Source organism: Anser cygnoides, chromosome 3 (genome assembly GCF_040182565.1).
Source record: "Anser cygnoides isolate HZ-2024a breed goose chromosome 3, Taihu_goose_T2T_genome, whole genome shotgun sequence".
Lineage (NCBI taxonomy): Eukaryota > Metazoa > Chordata > Aves > Anseriformes > Anatidae > Anser > Anser cygnoides.
This window is the reverse complement of record NC_089875.1, coordinates 31057366-31080363: the sequence shown is the minus strand read 5'-3', so window position 1 is coordinate 31080363 and position 22998 is coordinate 31057366. Positions and strand designations below refer to the sequence as shown.

Here is a 22998-nt window from a genome sequence, read left to right as displayed (position 1 = left end):
TACACGGAGCTTCAGCATCTCCATTTGTCCATAGGTGCCAGCATGGGTGACACATCACTCCTGCCAACTTTTTGAACCTCCCCTGTGCAAAAGCAGTGACATGCCAGACCAGAGCCAGAAGCAGGCCACTATACTTCTGAGCAGGCATCAGCAGAGCACAGCCACCCTTGGAGCTGCACCCATGAAGAAATAGGTCGAGTACTGTGGACTTTATGTATGCCACTCCACTGCCTGCATCAAAATCCACTTTGCAAATACTTGGAAATAAATCTTCAGCTTAACAGCCTGTAAGCTACATACTGGAGCCTGTATAACATGTGCCAGTACTCATGACCGTGCACATCAATCTTAACACAAAAATAATTCTGTACTTCCTTTTTCCCCAACCGTCATGCTTATGGAATGGTCACATCCTAGGACCAAGAGAGCTCTTTCACCCGCTACACTGCAGAAGGGCAAAAGTTCAGATCATCTCATTAAAAGAAGAAAGAGCAGAGTACAAAGGCAGACCTGGATGTCTCAAGGCCAAGTTCATTACGATTCCCTGTGGAGAGAAAGGTTGATAATAAAAGCAAGAATTTATACCACATTTATATGAATATTTTTGAGGGTCTTTGAGTGATTGGGATGCTTGCATCTGGAAAGCAAATGAACCAATGTCTCAGCTCAGCACCATTTTATACGGTTGACCAAGCAACAAAGAAAAGTCTCAAAGTTGCAGCGGTAGTTACTGCTGCTTTCTACTTCTAACCCCACCAGCAGCCACATCACGAGATAATCAGATTTTTTCAGCTTCTTGTGGTTTACCGTTTCACCCCTCTCTACGGTCTTTCCATAGGATGTTCAGCATAACTGCCCATAGCAAAAGAGGCTGCAAAATGCAGACAAGAAAGATTAGTACATCAAGAATACCTTTCTCACATTCTTGTAGCAGTCACAGATTTGAGAAGAATATTAGGTGTATAAATAAGAGATACAAGAATACTAAAAAGATGCCATGCTACAAGTATCCCTATTTGATCAAAGTATATTTTCCAAGAGCACCACTTCCACTGCTCACAATTACACTCATTCCTCTAACAACACTCAGAAAGTAATAGAGCTGGACGTGCCACTCAGGGAACGACAGGAAATTATATTAAGTTGAAAACAACAAGTTAAGAGCTTCATTTTATAGTGCATCAGATTCAGAACCACAATGAAAATGCATGTACCACAGCCACTGTGCTATTTCAACCAGGGCTCTGAACAAAGCACCGCAGCTTAGGTTTCAAGACTTTCATTAAGGTATGCTCAGTGCAGAGCCTTATCATCTAAGCAGGTACACCATGTTCTTGTGTGAGGCTCGTCTGTCTTTCCTGTACAAACAGCAGCAGCAGACTTTCCTGAACAAACCCAGTGGCGTTCCCTGACCTGTGGTGGTTTCCCCAGCTGCAAACCCCATCCCCTGTAATGGAACAAGTACAGGCTTAGAGCAGTAAGAAAACCACGCATCTGACTGGCTCTGCTTTAGTATAAGTAGAAATATCCCTAGGAACTATATGGATTCCTTAGCACTGAATTTTGGAAAATGCTTTGTTAACCTGTTCCTCATTTCTTAATTGTGTTACCCCCACACACCATCATGCCAGAGCCTGTAGGAGTGTCTGACGAGCCTGTGAAGCAACACGCAACATAGGCAATTTCTAAACTCTCCACAGGTAGGCAAAAGACTTATCTATGCTGTCAAAAACGAGCATGCCTACAGTACTTGCAAAGCGACTTGTGAAATAACTCAGGGTTTCATCCTCTATATAATTGCTCAACCTAGTTTTTCCACGATAAAACTTAAGGTGAAATTATACCTTGCAAGGCTATGGGAGGATTTTAAAACATAAGCATATTTTTAGAAACAAAAATAAATTTTCTGTCCTAGCATAGACATGACCACAGACTTCTCATTTACGTTAAGTTTCTAACACTCTAGAGAATCCTGAGCTTTGCAAATTCATTCCTATGGAAAGTTTTTTAAATGAGCAAGCAAAGTCTAACAGAAGATTGAAAAGGATCATTTTCAGTGAGGAAAACCAGCAAACTTTATAGGGTTTATGTCAATTATCTTAATTTGTGCTTTTTTAATTTACCTGTGGTCCCCAGGACACCTATGCTTTTCAAACCTTCCATTTAGGGGAAAAAATGTAGTTGTATGTTTCCAGCTGGGGCCAGAGGTCTCTGACTTACCGATCATCGTTTCCTCAAAATCAATCACAACTCAGCTGGCAGTCTGGGAACACAACTCTGGAGAAGGGCAGAGAGTTTTTGGAGAAGGGCAGAGAGTTTCAGAGGTGTATCCACACTGGTTTAACACTCTTTCTGTTTACATGAGAAGTAGATGACTGTTGAGTGCCTCTTCCTGCGAGATGAGCTATGGACCAATGCCCAAAACTCCCACCGACATCAACAGGCTTACAGAAAGGGAGAGCAGAGCCCAGCAGCGCGGTTCTCATGTGAGCCAACAATAGAGAGGCTATTCAGAGTTAAGGCAGAAAATCAGATCTCAACCCCAGCCCACGCCAAGGACAGCTGTGTTGTTGACAGCCAGGCTGGCTATTTTACCACACCAAAGATTCTCAAAAAACAGTATTTCCTAGAGTGTTTGCTCTAGTCACACACTTGGCCTTAAAAGCTCAGCCAGCTTCTGCCCACTGAACGCTAACGGCTGCTGTGGTTTCAAGTCTCAGACATGCTCCGGGACAAGCTGCCTGCTTTCGGTCTGTGGTAGCAAAACCCGAGCACAAAAGCCTGGCATTGTCAGTTAATCTGCACCATCACAAGACCGCTCTGTTTCTGCCACGTCCAAACCCACACCACCACCTCCCTCCCTCCCACTTGCAGGCCCCACCAGGACATGGCAGGGTGCGAGTTGCACACCTGCAACACCACCTCTCCAACACCAAGACGAGCTGGACGAGGAACGTGGCCTAACTTAAGAGATATAGGGCTACGCAGTGCCAGGGTAAAACAGGCTCTCACTTTCCATTTCTTGCTACCATCGTTTTCGTGTAGGGCTTTGAACAAGCCTCTTGCAGGCTGCTTTTGAAGCAGTAGCAGTCCCTGTTACCTTGTGGGTGCCGCCTGGTCACTGGTCTAAGTGCTTAAGTTGGTATTCAACGCTTAGTCGTGGCAGCTGGGGAGGAACAAAGGAAAAGGCCTAACCCCTTTCTTCCACTCATTTCTGTTTCTCAATCTATATAACAAAGTCAGGGAAGCGATCAGAAGACTGACACCACCGCCACATGCTCTCTGGACTACACCAGGAATTGGCTCCAAAGAGCCAATCTCCTCAAGCTCACCTCACCCATCCTCTCAAGAAGTTAACTGTAAGGCTTTCTCCTTTTCGGAGGTTGTTGCCACAAGCCAGAGATGTATCTTGTCATGCCTGAGGAGAGATCCATTCACCCGCAGACCAAATACAACACGGGCAGTTACAGCATATGGCAAAGCCGCCTGCAAACTCCTTCCCTCCCCAGGCGCCGATGAGATATTTGTATCACAATGAGCCACATGCTGAGGGAGGAGCGGGGAGGGAGAGGTATCGGGCCAACAAAACAGCCACGTTGGGACCCAACCCAGGCACTCCTTCTAGCCCAGACACACCAAGGACGAGGGAGAGGAGGATAATCCTGCTCTGTTCTAGGACAGCACTGTAGAGAAGGTCCTGACCTTCACTTACAGGCAACATCTATTAACTGGTCTTGCTGAAAAGTATAAACAGGTTGCAGCAAAACTTCTTAATCCGCCAGGCCCTTAAGGCTACTTGGGCTGAATTCAGAGAGAGAGGGAGGGAGAGCGCGCCAGCATTATCCTTCTGCACTGTACTGTGTCAAAACAAGAAACAAAACATCCTTTGGAAATCCTTCTTCAAAAAGGGCCCGCAGCAGGCAACACACAAGAGACAGCACAGATACACACCAAAAGGATGGCCACCCTTGGGCATCCAACCCCGAGCCTGCTCTGCAGCAGCCACTCACCCCACCTCAAACCAGATTTTGACCCGTTGTGTCGCTGCTGCAGTGAGGGTCTCCAGGTTTTGCTAAGAGGTGCTCTCTGGGGCCTGCTGGCAGCCCACCACCACCTACCGCACTGCCCGCAGGCGTGGGGCACTGGCCTCTGCCTCCTGCTGGTTTTGGAGGTGTTACTCTCAGTGGTGCTTTGAGGGAGATAAAAACGATAGAGGTCAGGAGCCCAACCTTGTCCGTTCATGTGCAGAGATTCTGGCAGCCACTTTCAGAGGGGAGCACCTTCTGGTTTTGCTTGTTTTGTTGTTTTTTTGCTCAGAGGTGATGTGTTCAGGTTCATCTTAGTAAAGAAACACTGCCTGCTTTTCACTTGCTGAGCTAGTGCACCTCTTCCAGTTACCCCGGGATGGCCCACCACAAGCTCCCTTGCCCCCGTTCGCTCCCTCCAGGCCCACCTACCCCTCACGGTCACACCAGTAGCTGAGGCCTCACATTATCCAGCATCACCCAGAACATCTCCCTTCAGTCACATCCCAAGGACACATGCCAGTGGTGCCCATATGCCCGTTTGATCTCTCCCTGGTCTGCAGCCAAAGAAACAGCTCTAGCCTAATACCTTCTTACCAAGCTTTAGAGCTTAGAGAAAAAAGAAAGACAGCAGGGTTGGGAAGATAGCCAGCAAGCCTGCCAATCTAAATGATAAGCTGTTGGCTTTAACCTTGGGTTCATAGTTTACTGCCTCTGGTGCCAGGTGCTATTATTGTCCCTTCGGGAACCTTAATACAAAAAAGACACTACAGTTGTTTCTACCCATTCCTATCCTCCTCTTCCTCCTCCTATTCCACAGATTTCTCTTCAATATGTTCTCCCAAACTTCAGCCACATCTAATTTCCTTTCCTTACCCTGTGTTGCCTCATCCAAGCTCTCTAGCACACTTCAAATCACTCTGACCGATCCAGTAACCACACTCTCCTTCAAGATCCAAAGCAGCACCTCCAGCAACCAGGTTTCAGAGGTTTCCACAGATGTTCTCGCTCCTGGCTCATGCTTGGACACAGCCCAGGTAGCACCTAGGCCCTGTGACAGTCCAGATAGCTATATTCACCAGCAGGCTGGCTTCCAGGAAGAGGTGGTGAAGTTACATGGCTAGGTATCTGGGGAAGAAGAGCCAGATGAGTATTTCCAGACAGAAGCACCCATACGCTGGTTCACTCATCCATCTCCCTCTTGAACTGTTGCCCCTTTGCACGTGTTGCAAAACCAGATCAAAAAAGCACTCAGGCAAAACAAGGAAGGGATTAAGGGAGAACAGCACCAATGTTTGGCCCTAGAAATGGACGAGCCAACACTCTGTGCCTGGGCTGACACAGTGGTGGAAGATGTCCAAGGAGAGATGTGTGATCAGAATGGCAGCCTGCTAGCAGCACACCTGAAACGTGAAGGGCCTTGAAGACGATTAGGGAGCTGGAGAGAAGTCCTATGGGGAAAGGTGGAGAGAGCTGAAACTGTTTAGCATGGAGACGGCTCAGGTAGGATCTTACCAATGTCTACAAATACCTGAAGTGTACAAAGAAGATGGAGCCAGGCTCTTCTCAGTGGTGCCCCGTGACAGGACAAAAAGCAATGAGTTCAAACTGAAACATGCGTGAACATCAGAGAACATTTATGAGGGTGACAAAGCACTGAAACAGGTTAACCAGAGAGGCCGTGCAGTCTTCCTGGGAGATACTCAAAAGCTGTCTGGACGTGGACCTGGACAACTGGCTCTAGGTGGCCCTGCTGGAGCAGGAAAGTTGGACAAGAGGACCTCCAGAGGTCCCTTTGAACCTCAGCCACCCCATGAGATTGCTCTAACCTCCATCATGCTGATGTATGCTGAAAGCTTCAGAGTAGGACTGGGTTAGCCTACCTGGCTTGCCCTTGGCATTAAGAAGCAGCCACCATGGCAGCAGGTGAACTTCAGCCTTGCCATCAGTGAAGTGAAGACATCACTTACCTCCTTCGGGAAAGGAAAGAAAACCATTACCTTTTCTAGGAAGCAGCTAGGCTAAACTCTGCGTGAGTTACTCTCTACCCTGCTCTGATTCATCCAGCCCTGGCAGCACACTGGCACTTCCATTACAGCGTGTTTTCGCAGGGATTTGATAGAATTAACCATCCAGAGCACGCTCGGGGATGCACAGCAAGAGACCAAGATATCTGCTGCCTGGCAGAGGCACAACCGCCTCCTCCGCGCAGGGTGGGGCTCCCCATGCCTTCCCCTTGCTTCCCAGACCTGGGTGTTCTCAGCGGGCACCCTTCCTTCCTTCCCTTCTGCAGGCATCGGACTGCAAATGCCTTCATCAGCAAACCAGACGTCAGCTGGGGGGCACTGAGCCAAAGCATCCTTACAACAGACGTCAAAACAGAAGAGAACATCTCCTCGCCTCCTTCAAACAGGCAAAGAAGGAGACACCCCTGCTGTGCCCGCTGCCCATTCACGTGGCACGCGTCCCGAGTCCCAGAGACTCCTGCCACCCAACTATATCCTAGAGCAGTCTGATACATTTTTTTTGTCCACAGACTTTCCCGTGCTAGGATTGCCTTGCAGCACAGTGTTTGTTTCACAGGCTACTTCCTCACCGAATACTGGCAGGGGTGAGACGGACAGGGGCTTTGGTGCCGGAGGAACAGCTGCTGCTGAGCATTTTGGGGGGTAAAAAAATAAAAGCAAAATTGCAGGAGGTTACCAGAAGGTAGATTTCTCACTCTGTAATGGCGCAACCGGTTTCTGCAACAGTTTCCTTACTACGTTGCTTCAGCAGGCAAACTACCGCGCTGAGGGACGAAGAACTGCTGCGGCCCAGCTTCTCAAACCTGGGGTGGACACGTGCTGGCACCGGGCCCCGGAGGAACAGGCGTAAGCCATTACGTTCGGCACAGCCACTGAGCTCTGCTCGGTCATTCTGGAGAGCGAGGCCCAGCACGGAGGGAGAGCCGAAAGCATCAGCAGCGCCAGTGCTAGGTTTTCCGGCATCCCCCGAGCACAGAGAGGCGAGCTCAGGAGAGCGAACAGATGATAACAATTTTCAGTAACTGACAAGGGCTGGATTCAAACGGGAGGCCAAGAGGTGAAAAGGACTCACGAGCTCACACGTTCTCTGTCTGGAAGCTATTTGTCAAGTCCCGGAGAGGCAGGCAAGGGCAAAGCCCAGCTGTGCTAAGGATCTGAAATTTCACCCTGGATGCGTTACCAGCCCAAAGCCCAAGTACCTGGGCTCACACGCTGGTCCTTGCTCTCCCCTTGCTCTCCATGGTAGGGTGAGAGCCCACAGCTTGCTTTCCTGTAGCCTCTGTGTGACTAGTATCACGCTGAAAGCCAGCTTTTGGTGCTGATCGCCCTGCCAGGCCCAGTCCAACCAAAATGCTGATATTCAAGCATCCGGTAGAAGGACTGTTGGGCTCGATATTACACCTAAGCCCTGATCAGAGCTCATGCTGCCCCAGGCCACCAGACAAAGCCAAGACAAAGTTTTCATCACCCGTTAAGCACTGAAACTATTCACCTACCAAAAGAGTACGGCGTCTGCAGTGACAAATCCACGTGCTAGTACAGGGTATGTTCTCTTCTGTGCTGGCCCTTTTCATCCTAGGGTCTCAAAGCATTTTAAACAACGCGTTAAGCCTCCATTAGACAACGGGTGCTTGATACTATCTACTCATACATGCAGTTAAATCATAACAGAAGCGTTTCACTTGCTCAGGACTACCTAATAATTTCATAGCATAACGTACCCAGGTATGCAGACTCTGCTTTGTATTTTAAAGTGATGTTTTCCCTACCAGCAACCTGCCCACAGAGAAACGAGGGCAACTTAGGTTTCTCTTCCTGCCAACCCAAAGCCGCCCTCCTTAGATTATGATCTCCCTCCCTGCACACGCTGCACTGAGATCTACTTTCACCTGCTTGGAAAGTCACAGGAGCTCCAGCGAGCCGTGCTAAATGGCACAGGAGGAAAGGCCCTTTGCTTCCTCTCTATCCCCTTACACAGCATGTCAAGAACAATTAATCTCATCCCCTGGAACAAGCTCAGCAGCTCCAAGCAGCCTTTGCAATACCCTGGACCTCCTCACACCTCTGCCCACCCCTGTGCACCCTGGTGCCTCCACCTCAAGCCACCGAAGGATTTCCCTGCTCTCCTTGACCTCGTGAATCAGCCAAAAAAAGCCAGATCTGCCCACGTTAACAGGGTGCCAGTCTTTCTGGGACACACACGGCCTTCATTAAATGGCAAGTGGCTGGCAGCAGGACCTGCGTGTAATGAGGTTGCCGTCCAAGGGCCACGACCAAGGGGCAGCTGGGCGAGGGCATTCACTGCAGCAACACGGGCGTCCACACGAGCCAGGGCGTTTCAGCCCAATTAAGGGAAAGAAAAAGTCTTCTAAGCTAATTTTCCAGTCCTTTGGAGAAGTGAAGAAAGGCACGCATTGAATTCCCCTTGCTCAGCCTTAATAGGGAAGAGGCTGAGTGGCCAGCTGACCAGCCAGGGTGGGAAACAGGCCCGGCAATCGCCCGAACTGATGGCTGGGGCAGAAAAAGGCAGGATTGCACTGGCCTATGAAGCTGGAAACACGTGGCCTGGCACCTACCCAGAATGGGACTTTTCCAACCTGCTCCTGCGCAGCCTCTCCTGCTGAGGGAGGCCGAACTGAAAGGTCCGGGTGATGGAGATTTCCATTTATCCACAGGCCATGAAGGTAGAAGGACAGCGATACCCTAACCCCTTGAACGCACTCAGACTGCCCCCAACCTACTTTTCTCTCCCAGACGTGCTCCCCTGCCTTACCAAAAGCCATCAGACCACCGGAACACAAAAAGGCCTTTGGACAACACATGCCACCAATCCCTGGTCTTCCCGCAAAAGCTGCCTTGTTTGCTCCACCCTAAGAATAGCTGAAGCACCCCGACACAGAGCTGCTCCATGCCACAACCCTCTGGACCAGTCTTCTATCACCAACCAACAAAAACAGCACAACTTGATACAGGGGCAAAGCACTCACCAACTTTTCACCCACCCTCATGCAGCCCTAGCACGTGCACAAAAGCATCTTCTCATCCGAGAACTTATTTGCTTCTAAAACTAATTCATCTTGCCTGATACCGTGTAATCTGTCAGCTCCATGGAGCCACAGGAATGCAAAGGAAGGCTCGGGGAGGAGAGCGGCGACCACATCTGCTGCTCAGAAAGGTCTCTATCTGATCAACTTTATCAGCTGTATTCTTGCGGGCAAGCACGTGAGACGGCAAGGATACAAATCACAAAGCAAGAACGGCTTGATGCTCGGGGCCCAGATGGAGCCTCCGAGCAGCCCGTTAGTATTATCATTGCTCATTTGCATTGTTTTCATGACTAAAAACCACATGCTGCCCAGACATTTAATAAGAGGCATTTTTGTTGGAGCACGAAGACAGACCGTGAAAGAAATGTCCTGCTCCTGTTTCACAGGTGGGGAGTAGAGATACTGAGCAAGACTTGCCCAGTTTCACAGAAGGGTTCTGTGGCAGAACTCAAAACCAAAATCAGATTTCACATCACTGTCATAAGAAACAAGTCAGCAGAAGTCTGAATCTACAACACTTCTCTCATAATTTTCACAGCAAAAACAAGCACAGGTGGCAAGCAAAGACATGCAGTGAATGAGACTTTATATTTCTTCCTTGATCTAGAATCATAAAGCCTCAGGATCATACCAGCTGAAAATTAACCAATTTAAAAAGATAAAAATAATACAAATAACCAGACTGTTACAAAATTCAGGCTGCATCTCACTTTGCGTGGGTTCTCCCACAATAATGCCCCCTCCCCACCCCAAAAAAACCCCATACATTTCTAACATCAAAAGCCATTAGCTTAATATCCTTTTTTTAAAACAGGGATTCCACACCCTAGAAGTGGAAATGACATCTACAATAAAAATGTTATTAATGAGAGAAGGACTAGATTTCAACTTCTTTCAGAAAAAATCATTGCTACGATTAACTCAATCAGAGATTAGCCTACGAACCAGAAAGCAAGTCATCCTTACAAGGTTTCCCAGAAAACCCACAACAGTTTGGAAGGCTTATTCAAATCAGCCTCCAACCTGCTCAGAGTTTGCCCTTTGCCAGCACCCTCCCAAAGACACTGCCGAAGGGGACTAAGGGCAGAGCAGGTAGATGCTATGCCCAGAATCCAAATCAGAGAAAGCACCTGGGCAGAAAGAAAAACTTCTCCATTTACTCACACGCTCTGAAAAACAGGCTGGGCACAGGCTCTTCAGCTTTTTTGTCTCCTCTCGTTAGAATGAGAGACTAATTAAAGTCTGTCGGTATCTGTGGCAGATCTGGGTGATGCGAAATGCAAGACCGGGCCTTTTCAATGTTCTGGGAGCAGAGACTTGGCAAGAAGGTATGAGAGGGCGATGAAGAAAACTGTACTGAAAACAGAATTGCGTGGTGTGTATTCATAGTATGCATGCTGCCAGCAGGACTGAGAACAGGCGGCTATGTAACGAGGAAACGGAGGGGTCTTACAGACCTTGGAAAATAAATACCTAGCCCTTTCTTTTTATAAGTGGGTCCATCTCATAGGCTTAAAGGAGGCACTCTTAATGGGGATAAAACTAGTACATCCAACCAACCAGAGGCAGCAAAATTCTTCCCTAGTGAGAGGAAACTGAGCTGAAAATAACTGTCTTTAACTTACTGCAGTTTACCAGGGGCAGCAGACATTTGCAGATATTCTTTCAAGCTGATGCTCTACCAGTGCAAGAAGGAAAACAAATAATGAAGAGCAAGCTGCAATACTAACTCTGCAGCAACACCTTCCGAAAGAGCAGCACCAGATGAGCACTGCACAGGCCAGCCCACCCCCCTGTGCACCTTCCTCAGCAGAGCCGGGGCAAACTCTTGGCATGATGCACCTCAGTCCCAGCCCCCTAAAGAAGTCCTGCAAAACCAAGAGTAATTGCACCTAGAGCGAACAGTCTGCATTTGCAAAGTGTTAGGAACATAAAAAGCAGTTTCACAAGGCTGTAAAACTCCTAGGGAGCAGGAAAGGCCAGGCCCAAGGATGTCAAGAAACTCAGACACCTATCATCAAATCCACATCTACTTTCACCACTCAGGTATTTATTTACATACCCCTGATCAATTAGTTCTTTTTGGAGTTAAGTGGTACGGGTAAGCTCATGGCAGCAAAAGTAACCTGCCTGAAGTGATCTCCAGCGATTTTGGTCCTGTGTCACGCAATGAACTGGACGCTGTGGGTGCTGCACTCCTAATGAGCAGCGAGTAGCAAGAGAATGGCTCAGTTATAGCAAGAGCACCAATTACACCTCTGAAGCCACAATCACAAGAAGCAATCCTCTGAATTTACTGAACCCTGCCTCCATAATGCTTTTCCATCTTCGCTTCTCTCAAGTGATGCTGCTTTCCTCCTGTCAAGTTCTGCCTTACCTGCTGCATTTTTTCCAGGTCAAGGCTGGGCCTGCGGACCTTATCCCCGTATCCCTGCCGATGTCTCTTACACGGCATGACTTGCTCAAGGCCTGCCCCAACGCTCGTGAAGATTAAAGGTCTAGAGGCCGGGCTCCGCACCAGAGGCTGGAGTCTCTTGGGAGGGGAGGCACTGAACAGCACGGGGCTCGGGCTGGCGTGCAGGCCATCGGCCTGCTCTGCGACCGGCTTGAAGGACATGGCGCACAAGTTCTTCACTTCTTCGTCACTGGAGGAGGTGTTGTTGCTGTCACTGCAGCAGGCAAGCCTGCTGACCTGGGACCACTTCCTCTTCTCAGCAGCAAACTCTCGGTTGATGCGCTCCAGCTCCTCTTCTGAGCTGTGGCGATCCAGGCTGGCATGGAAAAGGGCCCGCACCTTGCAGCATTGGTTCTCCTGATTCTGGAGCTGGTTGGTGGCCAGAGGGGTCAAGGTACAGTTCCTTCTTCTCTCTGGTGGGAAGAAGAGAGAGAGGAATGACAGTATATCTGTGTCCCACGGCATAAATAGGGACTGAGCTCTCCTGACCCATTTTCTTTACTTCCTTCCAAGCAAACGTCTGAGCTGTTTTCCACATTTTCTTCCACATAAGAAATGCCCCTGATGAACGCTTCCCCCTCAAAGTTTCCAGGTCTTTGTTTAGTCCTTATTGGTAGACACCTGCTTGTAAGCTGTCAACTGGAAGCCTAGCTGCACGGCAAGGACATGGACTTGCTGCCCACCAAAGGTGGAGAGGACACGATCTTACAAACGTGCTGTTAGGCATTGACCTCTCGCTAGAAACACTGAATTCTAGTGACCGGTTCTCAGGGCAGAGAAAGCACCTAGAGTTGTATTACTACAAGCAGCACTTCTGTAGCTCAGATAGGAGAGATCTGGTTTCTGGAGACAAAAGCCCTCTTCCTATTACAAAGCTTGACATATAAAAGAGCCTGCCTTCAGCCACAACCTGGGACTGCTTTACCTGTTCTGCTCAACTCTTTCTGGGGTAAGTATACGAAGCAAAACTTTGAATTTTGACAGGACATGCCCTACGGGTCAGGAATCTGACGACTTCTGCCCTTGCATAAGATCCACCTGAATTTGTGGTAAACTGTGATAAAAATCAGGTCATGTACAAACAGCAGAGACGTAGCATAACTCAGCAGATACATTTACCACAGATTTCATCTACAGCTCTAATTTGCTTCATACCATGTCCAAAACCTCCCTTCTGAAAATCTCCAGCCAGATTCAAAAACAGAGCTACCCAATACCCGTGGTACAGGAGGGAGGAAGGGCGCTAATCAGACAAGCGAGTCCAGGTGGATGGGAAAAAGGAAGGTCAAGACTGGAACTGGCAAGAAGATGAAGCTTTGAATAATGATGATTGAGATGCACAAGCATGGAACAGAAGATCCATTTGTACTCCCAGCTCTGATGGTGACCTGACTGGAGAGCTGACTGCCCTGTATCTGTAGTACTGACGGCTTAACGTGTGGTTAACAATATCTATCTCTGGTAATAAAAGTGTGACTGCAGCATCTGATTCCACCAGCTTCTCCCTGAGAGGTCCTAAAAACTTCAAGGTGCCTGACTCAATGTATCTGTTTGGGGGTGCAGTGGGGACTGTGAAGGAGGCACTTGCAAGAACCCAAGTGAAAAGCAAAATGCACTTCAGCTGTAGGTAGCATCCCAGGACCCTCCTGTCTTGTCCCTTTACCTCTGTCGATCTGAACAAGTTCCTGGTTCTCTCCCTCAGAGTCGTCGCTGTCCTCATCACTTGGGGGGTAGGAGATCTAGGGGGCAAGGAGAAAGAAAAGGCTTCATCATGAACACTGATCATTGCCCTGCTGCTGCCCGATCCACTTCCCCCTCCTGCCCCACTCATATCCTGCAGGCATCCCCCCCATCTAACCGCACGCACCCAGCCACAGCACCTCCCCACATGCACATCCTCATCTCCCGACCTCAAACTCCCATCACATCCTCTTACTTGCAGCAACACAAAACACGCAGCCTACCGCTATTTCCACCTTGCTGCACCACCAACTCTTTCCCCCCAGGCACAACGAACGTACCCTGCTCGCAGCTCCCCAGATACCCAGCTTATAACCACCACGGCCTACCACATCCACATCACGGGGACAACTGAATCTCCAAAACCCACCTCTGAAGAAAAACAGAAAAAAAAGACATCCTCTCAACAGCACTATCATCATGCAAGGCACCCATGTGGATGCGGCATCTTGCCATCTTATTGCATCTCTTGCCATCTTATGTATGCACCCACATTTCCCCCTTGAAGCCGCACACGTAAGCCACCAAAGAACAGACATCTTGCTTTCCTACAGCACGACTGAAGAACGTAATAGAAATAAAAGCGTGAACAACATTATGCTCTCCCTGCCACTACCACTTCTTACAGCTCCACCGAACACCCTTAAATATTTGCTCCAAGAGAAATGGCACCTCGTGGATTTTGTCTGTCAGGGACTTTCAGAAACATTTGCATTGGGTCAGCCAATGGACGTGAGCACGCCACTTACTGCATACCCAAATACCGCTTAATCTAAACACTTCCTAACTGTAACTGAACTCAGTAGCTACCTCTTGAGAAGGGCTGAGAGAGCTGAAGTTTTTGCACATTGGATCAGAAACTCGGCAAGAGACAGCTCTACATAGAGGAAACCCTACCTACCTTGTTCCTAAAGTGACTTTTGTTCTGCTGCATGCAGCATACCTGGAAGTTATTACACCAGACCAAACCTCTGAGCTACGCAGCTCACTATGTGGCTCTGGCAGTGCCAAAACCAAGTGAGTCAAAGGAAAATGCAATACTTCAGAAAAAACATTTACAAGAGACAGTTTTGGAACAACATGATCACTGCAAAGATGAGCTTTATTATCCCTTACGCCTTTTTATCCGGAATAACAACAAACATCCCCATCATTCTTAGCTTTGTCAGAGTCTTGCAAGTTATTTGCCCACAGCAGTATCCAGTGGCAATAGGTTTTAAAAGATTACATGCTGTTTTTCCATTTTAAAAGTGTTTGATGTGCCGTGCTTGGCTTTTATAGAAGGTGAGGCAGCAAGCAACCATTACCCTGACAAGGACCCGTTTCCTCTCCACCACTGTTCCTAGGGAAACGTCCTTGGAGCATTTCAGCCCCCCAGACACCCAAAAGAGCAACTACGCTTAACTAGGTGCCTGTGACTGAAAGTCATGTACAGCTGATGCAGAGAAATAGCAGGAACAGCAGAGAAACACTGACTGATGCTAAATTTGACACCATGAAGTCAACCCACCTACTTTGTCACCATCCTCCAGGTTTGTTTTTTTTTTTTAAAAAACCCCCAAAGAAGTCTGTTACCACTTTTTTTTTTAAGACATACCTTACACCCTTCCATATTTACATTGCCCTTTAAGAAGTCAGAAAATATTTTCCCACCTTACTGGTCTTTAAGCAACTTTTTGAGTTGTCAAATCACAAATGGGTGAAGTAGCCCAGATTTACCCCCATTTCTAATATTCTTGAAGTAAACGCAGGGGGTGGCTTTTCCACCGCAACTACAATTTTCTTGTATGTACTCCCGAGTTATTTAGCAAAGGTAGCTGGTGCTGAGGAGCACTGCCAAATTAACAGGCCTCTAGTTGTCCCCAGAACAGGTATAATACCCAGTCTGTGCCGTGGTAGCTCACAGGGGCAGCTGACACTGAGGTGCCATCGTGATGGCTGCTGGACAGTGGCCTCATCTCCAGTGCATAAGCTCGGGCTCCAATTCTAGCTTGAGAGGTACCGACCTCAGTTTGTGGCTCGCTTCCACGTGAAAACAAAGCAAAAACAACAACAAAAGCATTTGGACACCGCAGGGTTTTCAGGGAGGTTTAAGGTCTCTACGTGGGAAACCTCCCAGCTCTGTTTTTTGCACTGTGTAAGTGTCGACACACGGCGTGGCACTGCTTCCCAAAAAGAGGCAGTGACACCTAGCATGTACAGGTCAGAGCTACTGCACAACGTCGCTGGCTTGAGATGATTACAATAGGAGCTAGATTTAAGTTAATGATTGATGTTTTGAAGGTCCGTGTCTCCACCGGTCCTGGGCTTCCAAAACACTCAGTCCTCCCTGTACAAGTGCAATTTAGCTGGCCCTGATCTCATCATGGATAATTAGTCTTTGCTACGTTCTCCCCAGTCACACAGGCAGCCCAAAACTAAACCCCTCTGAGTTGCCTTGGGAAGAGAAACCCTCTTACAAACAAGAAGAAACCAAGTCTGTGGACTCGGTCCCACTGTATATAGCAAAGAAATTAAAGTGGTAGGACAATACAAAAGGCTTCATAGAAAAAAAAGGGCTCCCACAACCTTGCTAATCAACCTCTTGATGGTAGCCATGGAAAAAAGCAAGTCGCAGTTGGTTACTGGAGCAGGTGCTTATGAGCAACATATCAAGTGCTTTTCAGAACCAATGCAATTACAGACATCTATTCAGCCACTCTTCCTAGTACCCATCTTCTCCCGCAGAAGAACATCACACCAATAGCACGTCTCATGACACTCAGACTTCATTTCTTCCCTTATTCCTACTGGTTTATTATACCCTTGTTCTGGAATACCCATTGATTTTCATTATATACAGCACAGGCTAACTGCAAAAGAGCCCTAAAATCCAGCAACTGTGGAGCTTATGCATGAATGAAGTAAAAAGATGACAATGCTCAGAAGTCACATTTCCTCTGATGTCCCATGACCTGCACTACCTTTCAAAGAGTCCTCTCATTTCTGACTTTGTGTGGGTTACACATATGCAAATACCCTCCTGCTTGGTCCTCACATCGTTCAACCAGAAATATCATCCTCCCCCCACATTCATCATTTAGCAAGGTTTTCTATTTTAGCATTGTTAAGTTATCCTTTTATTAGGAAAATCTTTTCACAAATTACATCCTGGCTTTGGGAAACGAAGTCTTCCAACCTCCACAAGCTCTCACATATGAGATCCTAGCTCCCAAGTTCCAACCCTAACAGGGAACCATTCTGTTTACAGCAGACAAACATGAATCTCAGAGTTCAAGTTGTACACATAAAACTCTTTGCCATCACATGCCGCACAGGCAAAGATTAAGGGAAGATCAAAAAAAGGACTGGACATTTGTACGAATAACAGAAAATTGCAGAAACTATAAAAGGTACAGAGAGTCAAAGACTGATGCTCTGACAAGTACGAGATAAATGCTCTCTCTGTTGATTCTTCCTAGGTTTCGACAGCGAAACTTTTGTCTCTTCAAAAGTATTCCACTAAACACAGGGGTGCTATGTTATGGCCTCCAGCTTGCCTGGAAAGCTCTCCATCTTGGGTTAGCCACAGCTGTACTTCTGTCCGAGACAGCACAGCCTTGTCTGCCTCACCGACACAGAACTGTGACACTGCGATAACAGAAAACTTGATCTTCACATGTCAGAGATCCCACTAGATCATGATTTGTTCGCAGCATACGAATTGCAGCACTGTTTAGATTGGAAGGGACCTCCTGAAATCCTCTAATTCAGCCCCGATCAAGCTGGGTCAGCAAGAGCAGGCTGCCCACGACCATACCCAGTACGCTCTGTACTGCAATGTGCACAACTGAAGAAAAGAAAATCTCCAATTCACATGGACATGTGAGTGTTTACAAGCCGTGGCACGAAATGAGCCAAAAAAACAAACGTGGGTGCCATCCGCCCTCCAGTCTTTCTTCTGGAAACGTGTCGGATCTGAAGTTCAAAGACAGCAGCCTCCTGCTGATGAGGATCTCAGCCTTACGGCCAGGTCCTTTACTGACGTTACTGCCCCGTGCACTTGGTATCACACCAACCTCCAGTGCGCAAAGACGGGCTTGTGTAGCATGGCCAGATGGCATTTAAGGAGAAACGAGTGTTAAGCTTGTAACTTTGAGGGAGATTTAACGTAAAAGACAAACGAGCAGACGTAAGAAGCAGCTAGAGACAGAAAAATCTTTGTCTCCTCCACATTGCTGCTTGTCAGATGAGTAATGATAACTAGCTGCGGCCAGAATCGCCCAGGCCCTAAAAGGCCCTGTCGCCCTTAGAGTCTAAAGGGCTGAAATACTGCTGTATTTGTACAATAAAGAAACATCCTGTTAAACTGCAGTTCCTCTTGGTCTTTGCTTAAGGAAGAGAAATTAACTTGCTATCATATGATCAGAAGTAATTCCATTAAGAACTTCTAAGAGCTTACAAAAGGAAAGGCACTCTCACTTCCAAGGTGGAACCAATCTTTCCCACCAGGCCTCGCTTACGGGCTGCACCATCCTAAACCACACCAGCAGGGTGGCTCGGCACGGAGGAGGCTGTGTGCACAAAGAGCGGGCAAGACAAACGTACAGCTCACTGCTTGCAGCCTGAAGGGCTGGAAGCCTGCAGACAAGCATCCGTGAGCAGGGCAGCACACCTTGGAGCACGTGGAAGTGAGTGCAGACAGGTTTTCCTAGCCATTTCTGTGAGCAAGGGTCCGGATGGGATAAATATTTGGGCAAGGATGTTTCCACGCTGCTGGGGAGGACAGAGAAGTTCCTCCCCTGTGCTGACCGCAGTCTGTTCTGACACTTTGCAGGAGTGATGCAACTGCTGAACCCCTGAACACATCCTCGACACAAGCCATTTTGTGATGGGAAAGGAGCAGGGGGGAAATGAACTGAGAGAACTCGTTCCCTTCAAGCTGGAAAAATCCTGCTCTTCCACAGCTAAGGGCTTTCCCTACACCAGCCAAAGCAGCAGCTGGGTTCCCCTCCTTCCAGCATGAACCACAAACGCATGCAGGCCGGAGGGCATCATTCCCAACCCCTCTCTGGGAGGAGGCCGGGAGTTTACCTCGGGGGAGGCCGCTTTCCTGGGAGAGGCCGATGCTGCCTGTGCTACCGCACACGAGGCCGCTTGCTACACAGGTTCATTCACTGGAGCACCCCAGGGAAGCTCTGCAGCAAAGTCAAGCCCCATCCACGTGCCCTGGAAAGAGACCTTGCTGAGCTGGTCTCAGTCACTGGTTCCTGGCACAAAAGCAGAAAGGGATGATGAGCTCAAAGACTACTTGCATTTCTGCTCAGGGAACCAGTTTCCACTTCTTCAGACTTCAGCTTGAAGAAATGAAACCAGTACTCAGTACTCACCTTCTCCCTACCACACTACCTACAGAGCAGCTGCCAGAGACACAGCCATCCTACTTGAATTCAGTTAAAAACATTTTACTAAATATCCCCACTGTTATTTTTCCACGTCAACAATTGCAGCAGTTGCCATGGGACGCTGCCTGATCTTGAATTGAGGGAGGTGCCATCCTTCCAATTACAGCACTGGAGAAACTCTGAATTAGAGGGTGGGAAAACGAGACTATGAGATGCTGGAAGGCAGTTACATGCCATGGAACAACATGAGGAAGAGGGAAGGAGTGAGTCAAACAGACGTTCAAATTAACATCTAACTTTCTTTATCTTTCAAGCTCTCCTTTAATTTTTATTTTAGAGATACTCAGCATTACAAGGGCCACTTAATGCCAGCAAACCAAGCTGTAATGCTTCCTCTCTCCTAAAGAAAAGCAGTAGAGTTAGAGATTAGAGGAAAAGCACAGCTCAGCCTTCAAACATCCACAAGTGAAATATGACTGCCCTAACTGCATGTGGATTTTACAGCTGGGGTCCTTCAACAGCTAGGTTTCCAACCATAACAGTCCTACTTCGGAAAATCCTTCTAACAATCTTTTTTTATTACTATTATTTTCCTTTTTAATTTTTCATAATAGCTCTGCCTCCAAACTTCTTTAGCCGTTTCCTAGCAAATGGCTAGGATTCAAACCCAGGGTTCCCTACCCTTGAGCGCCGTCCTGCTTGACAGAGCAGCTGTCTGGCTGAGTCAGTGAAACTGGCGGCAGGCTGGTGGGACACAGCACTCCTCAACGCCATGTTCTCCAGGCCTGTCCCATACCAAAGGCAGCAAAGCCATTCCTGTTTTTGCAGGAAAGCTGCAAGCACAGCCAGATATCACCTCCTGCCTAGAGCCTGCTTAACCTCCAGTGGTTTCCCAGATCTGGGGGAGGGAGGCAGAGTCACTCCAGAGACCACAGGTTGCAAATAGAGGACTTTTTATTCTGAATGCCTACCTTACACAGACACCAGCAAGTGTGGTGACATAGTGATTGGTAACTCTCAGGATGCAAGTGGGGAGAATAATTAACCACAGAACATGGAAACTGAGCTTCTGTTCTCTCATACAATGACTGAACTTGATTTCCAGAAGAACAGGCTGAGGTGGGGTTACCTGGATCTTAGGGGACGAAAATGCCGGGCTTACACAGAACTGTGAGGCCATCAGCAGCAGGTAGGTGTGGAGATGGGTGCTCCTCATTGGTTTCAATTCCTTCCCCTCATCCTTCTGGAGTCCAATTCGTACACATGCCTCAAAGGTACTGTTTGCATGGCGAATTCATGTTTATCTACCGTCTACAGCTCCTGGAAATAAGTTACAATGGTGGCCAACCCTGACTAGAACTACAGCGACGACAGGGCTTTGTGATTCTCATTTGCAAGCAGAGTGCATCAGAGGACTCCACGCAAAGGCATGTGCCGTGGCTGTGCTGACCAAAGCACAACTCGCAGCAGACCCACACGGCACAGCCAGGCCCTGCACTGCCTCAGCTGCCCCACATCAGCTCTCGTGCAGCTGTCAGCATCTGCAGACATCCACTTCTAAACCTCCGCCTCTGCTCCCCAGGACTAAGCTGAGATCATTTTGCAGGGGATGACTAAAGATAATAACTTCAGGGGCTTTCACAGAACAACAGCAAGTCCCGGTGCTTCACCACTGCCCCGGAGAAGCACAGCACGGAGCACCAAAGAGCGCACGGTGCGTGAACACGTGGGCTCCGTAAGTCACCAGGAGCAGCACACGTCTGATGCTCTCTGATCACAGGGAGCTGAATTCAGCCGATGTCTCCAGTTGAGCTCCGCTGGTTTACAACAGATAGGGATCAGGTCTTACACACACGGATCAGGTGAACCGCAGCAATAGCCTTTTCCATCAGCTCTTGGCAACTCCACGTCCACGTTTCCAGAAGCTCTTCATGAATACTGTTAGAGCAGCACAACCAAGATAACCCTTTTAAGTTCCACTCAAGATAAGCCTCCAAAAAGTCAGTACATGCAAAAAGACTAGAACAAGCCCAGATCTACCCAGCAGAGACCACCAACACAGACACCACTGATATACGCACATGCTGCTCCCACCAGCAAAACCTGTGTGGTGAGAGAGGACACAAAAAGGACTGCTAGCAACTGAAAAATACTTTAAAAAGCCTCCTAGGCAGAACACAAAGAGTACCCAAAACACCCCAGACGTTAGAGAACTTCATTCAGCTTATTTACCTTCAAAGCCCCTATAAAAAACAGAATCTCTTTGAGTAAACGTAGCTGCAGCCCCATTTGGGGCCATGATTTAACAGGTGACGATGCTGGGAATTACAGATGGAATGAAGTGGCTGCAGTCCTCACTCAACAGGTGGATGGGGTCCGGCAGCAAAGGTGGAAGTACAGCCTTTAATCCTCCAACTTCCTCCCCACCTTCCCAGAGCACTGTGCTTTACTGCTTCTGCAGCGTGGGATTCGGGGGAGTGCTGCAGCTCCATGCAGTGAAGCACACCATCCTTTCTGGTAGCAATATTTTTACAGTTATTGCACATTTAACAGTTATTAATTTTTTACAGCTACCCCTACGTTACTAGCTTAAGAGGCTGGTTAAGGTTTACATCCCTTACTGCGGTACCAGAAGCCATACACTCCTCCACTTCCACCCACAAGCGAAGCTTCCAGATGTGCCACTTCTTCCCGGGAGGTCTCAGCAAGCCTCCTCCTCTCCTCCCACCAGCCAGGCTGTGCTCAGTGCAAACACCCAGCACAGCCCCGCCTCAGCCAGCAGGCACCTCAACGTGATGGTGCCACACTCTATTTTTCTCTCCACTTCTGGTAATCCGTCTCATCAGCAAAGCCACGAGCAATGAGATTTATGGCTCAATCACATCCAAGTTTCAAGGGTTCTCCTGGAGGACTAGGATCCACCTGCTACCTTTCTCACACCATGCACGGAGACTGCATTTCACGTGTGTAGTGCACAAGGGAACTAGCAAAGAAAACAACATCAAAACGAAGTGTCAGGAGCACGTGGCAGAAAGAGGCAGCAACCTGCAGAACAGTTGTGCTGCAGAGACCCCTTAGCAGGGAGGTCAGCTCCCGACAGCTCCCAGCACCAAGCCCTAGCACTCCCCTGGCTCCCATCCCGCGGGAGCTGTGCTATTCAGCAGTGTTGACACCATAAAGCACAGCAGCCAGAAAGACAAGGGGAAGCCTGAAGGATTAAAGACTGCAGCTCCACCTTCATCATGGGGCCTCACCCACCCTGCAGGACGACCCAGTGACTTAGCTCCATCTGCGATTTCCAGCCCATTTGCTGCTGCGCCTCCACTCCACACACGGACCGAAAGCAAGACTATTTATCATGGGCTGACAACTCTCTTGGATGTGAGGGGAGGACAGCACACGGGACACCAAGACCTGGAGGGACACCTATAGCATAGGTGACCTTATAGCACACGTGTATGGGGAGGAGAGGACAGCAGATGGCTGCTCACACCACCAACCGCTCCTGCTTAGCCCGCAGGGATCTAGAGGCACTCCTCCCAGCTCACACGGCAATCCCAGGGGACGAGCTCGGCTGTGACACCGCGGCGCTGAGACGAGGGGCCTTAGCACAGGCCAGCTTCTCCGGCGCTTCGCAGAGCCTCCCCAGCATCGCGTGGGTCTCCTCAGCCAGGGAAGTGCTGCCTGACAGGAGCTGGCGTAAACAGCACGTCTGGTAACAGTTTTTCCGTTCTCTCCTCTCAAGACCTGGAGAGGGAAACTGCCATTGCCATGAGATACTTCGCTAGCCGAGGGGAGGCTGCTTGTGTTGGGAGACCTCGCTTGACATTCACCTCTGCTCAGCCATACAGAACTGCGTTAGCCAGATTTGCAAACACAAGGAACAATGCCTTACAGTCAGGCTGGAAAACGCATTTGGAGCACACAAGACGTTTCAGGCTTCTCGGCCTCTAGAAATCCCACGTTAACCCTTCTGAGCGCACGCAGACACAAGTTGTTTCATCTCCATGGATTTATACCTGGCTTGCTTCGTTTCGCCACAGAGCAAGCCAGTAACATAGGATCATCCCTCAAGCGCCAGCTGGTCAGATGTCTTTAAAGGAAGGCGTAGGACAATGCAAAATTTTTCCCTGACTCTGTGTGTACCAGATCCATTCCTGATAGGCACGAAGGGATTCCCAGAGGTTCCCACTTGGGAGGATCTAGCCAAAGGTGGTGGTCTCTTCATCCAGCCCATGGAAGGATGGGCTACAGATGAGTGGCACAAATACAGCATTTCGTTGTTTACCCTCTCTTTCAATGTATGGGCCAGAAAGCACA

At 48.6% G+C, this 22998-nt stretch overlaps 1 protein-coding gene across 3 annotated transcripts in view; it reads right to left on the bottom strand.

The window, feature by feature from the left end:
- LOC106029771 (uncharacterized) overlaps positions 1-22998 on the bottom strand; it is a 68024-nt gene that overhangs the window by 25154 nt on the left and 19872 nt on the right. For all 3 annotated transcript variants that reach the window (XM_013171058.3, XM_048079483.2, XM_048079485.2), the window contains exons 2-3: positions 13218-13293; positions 11477-11967 (exon numbers count right to left, since the gene is read on the bottom strand). In XM_013171058.3, the coding sequence (XP_013026512.2) occupies positions 11477-11967; positions 13218-13293 (567 nt within the window). The remainder of the gene's footprint in view (positions 1-11476; positions 11968-13217; positions 13294-22998) is intronic.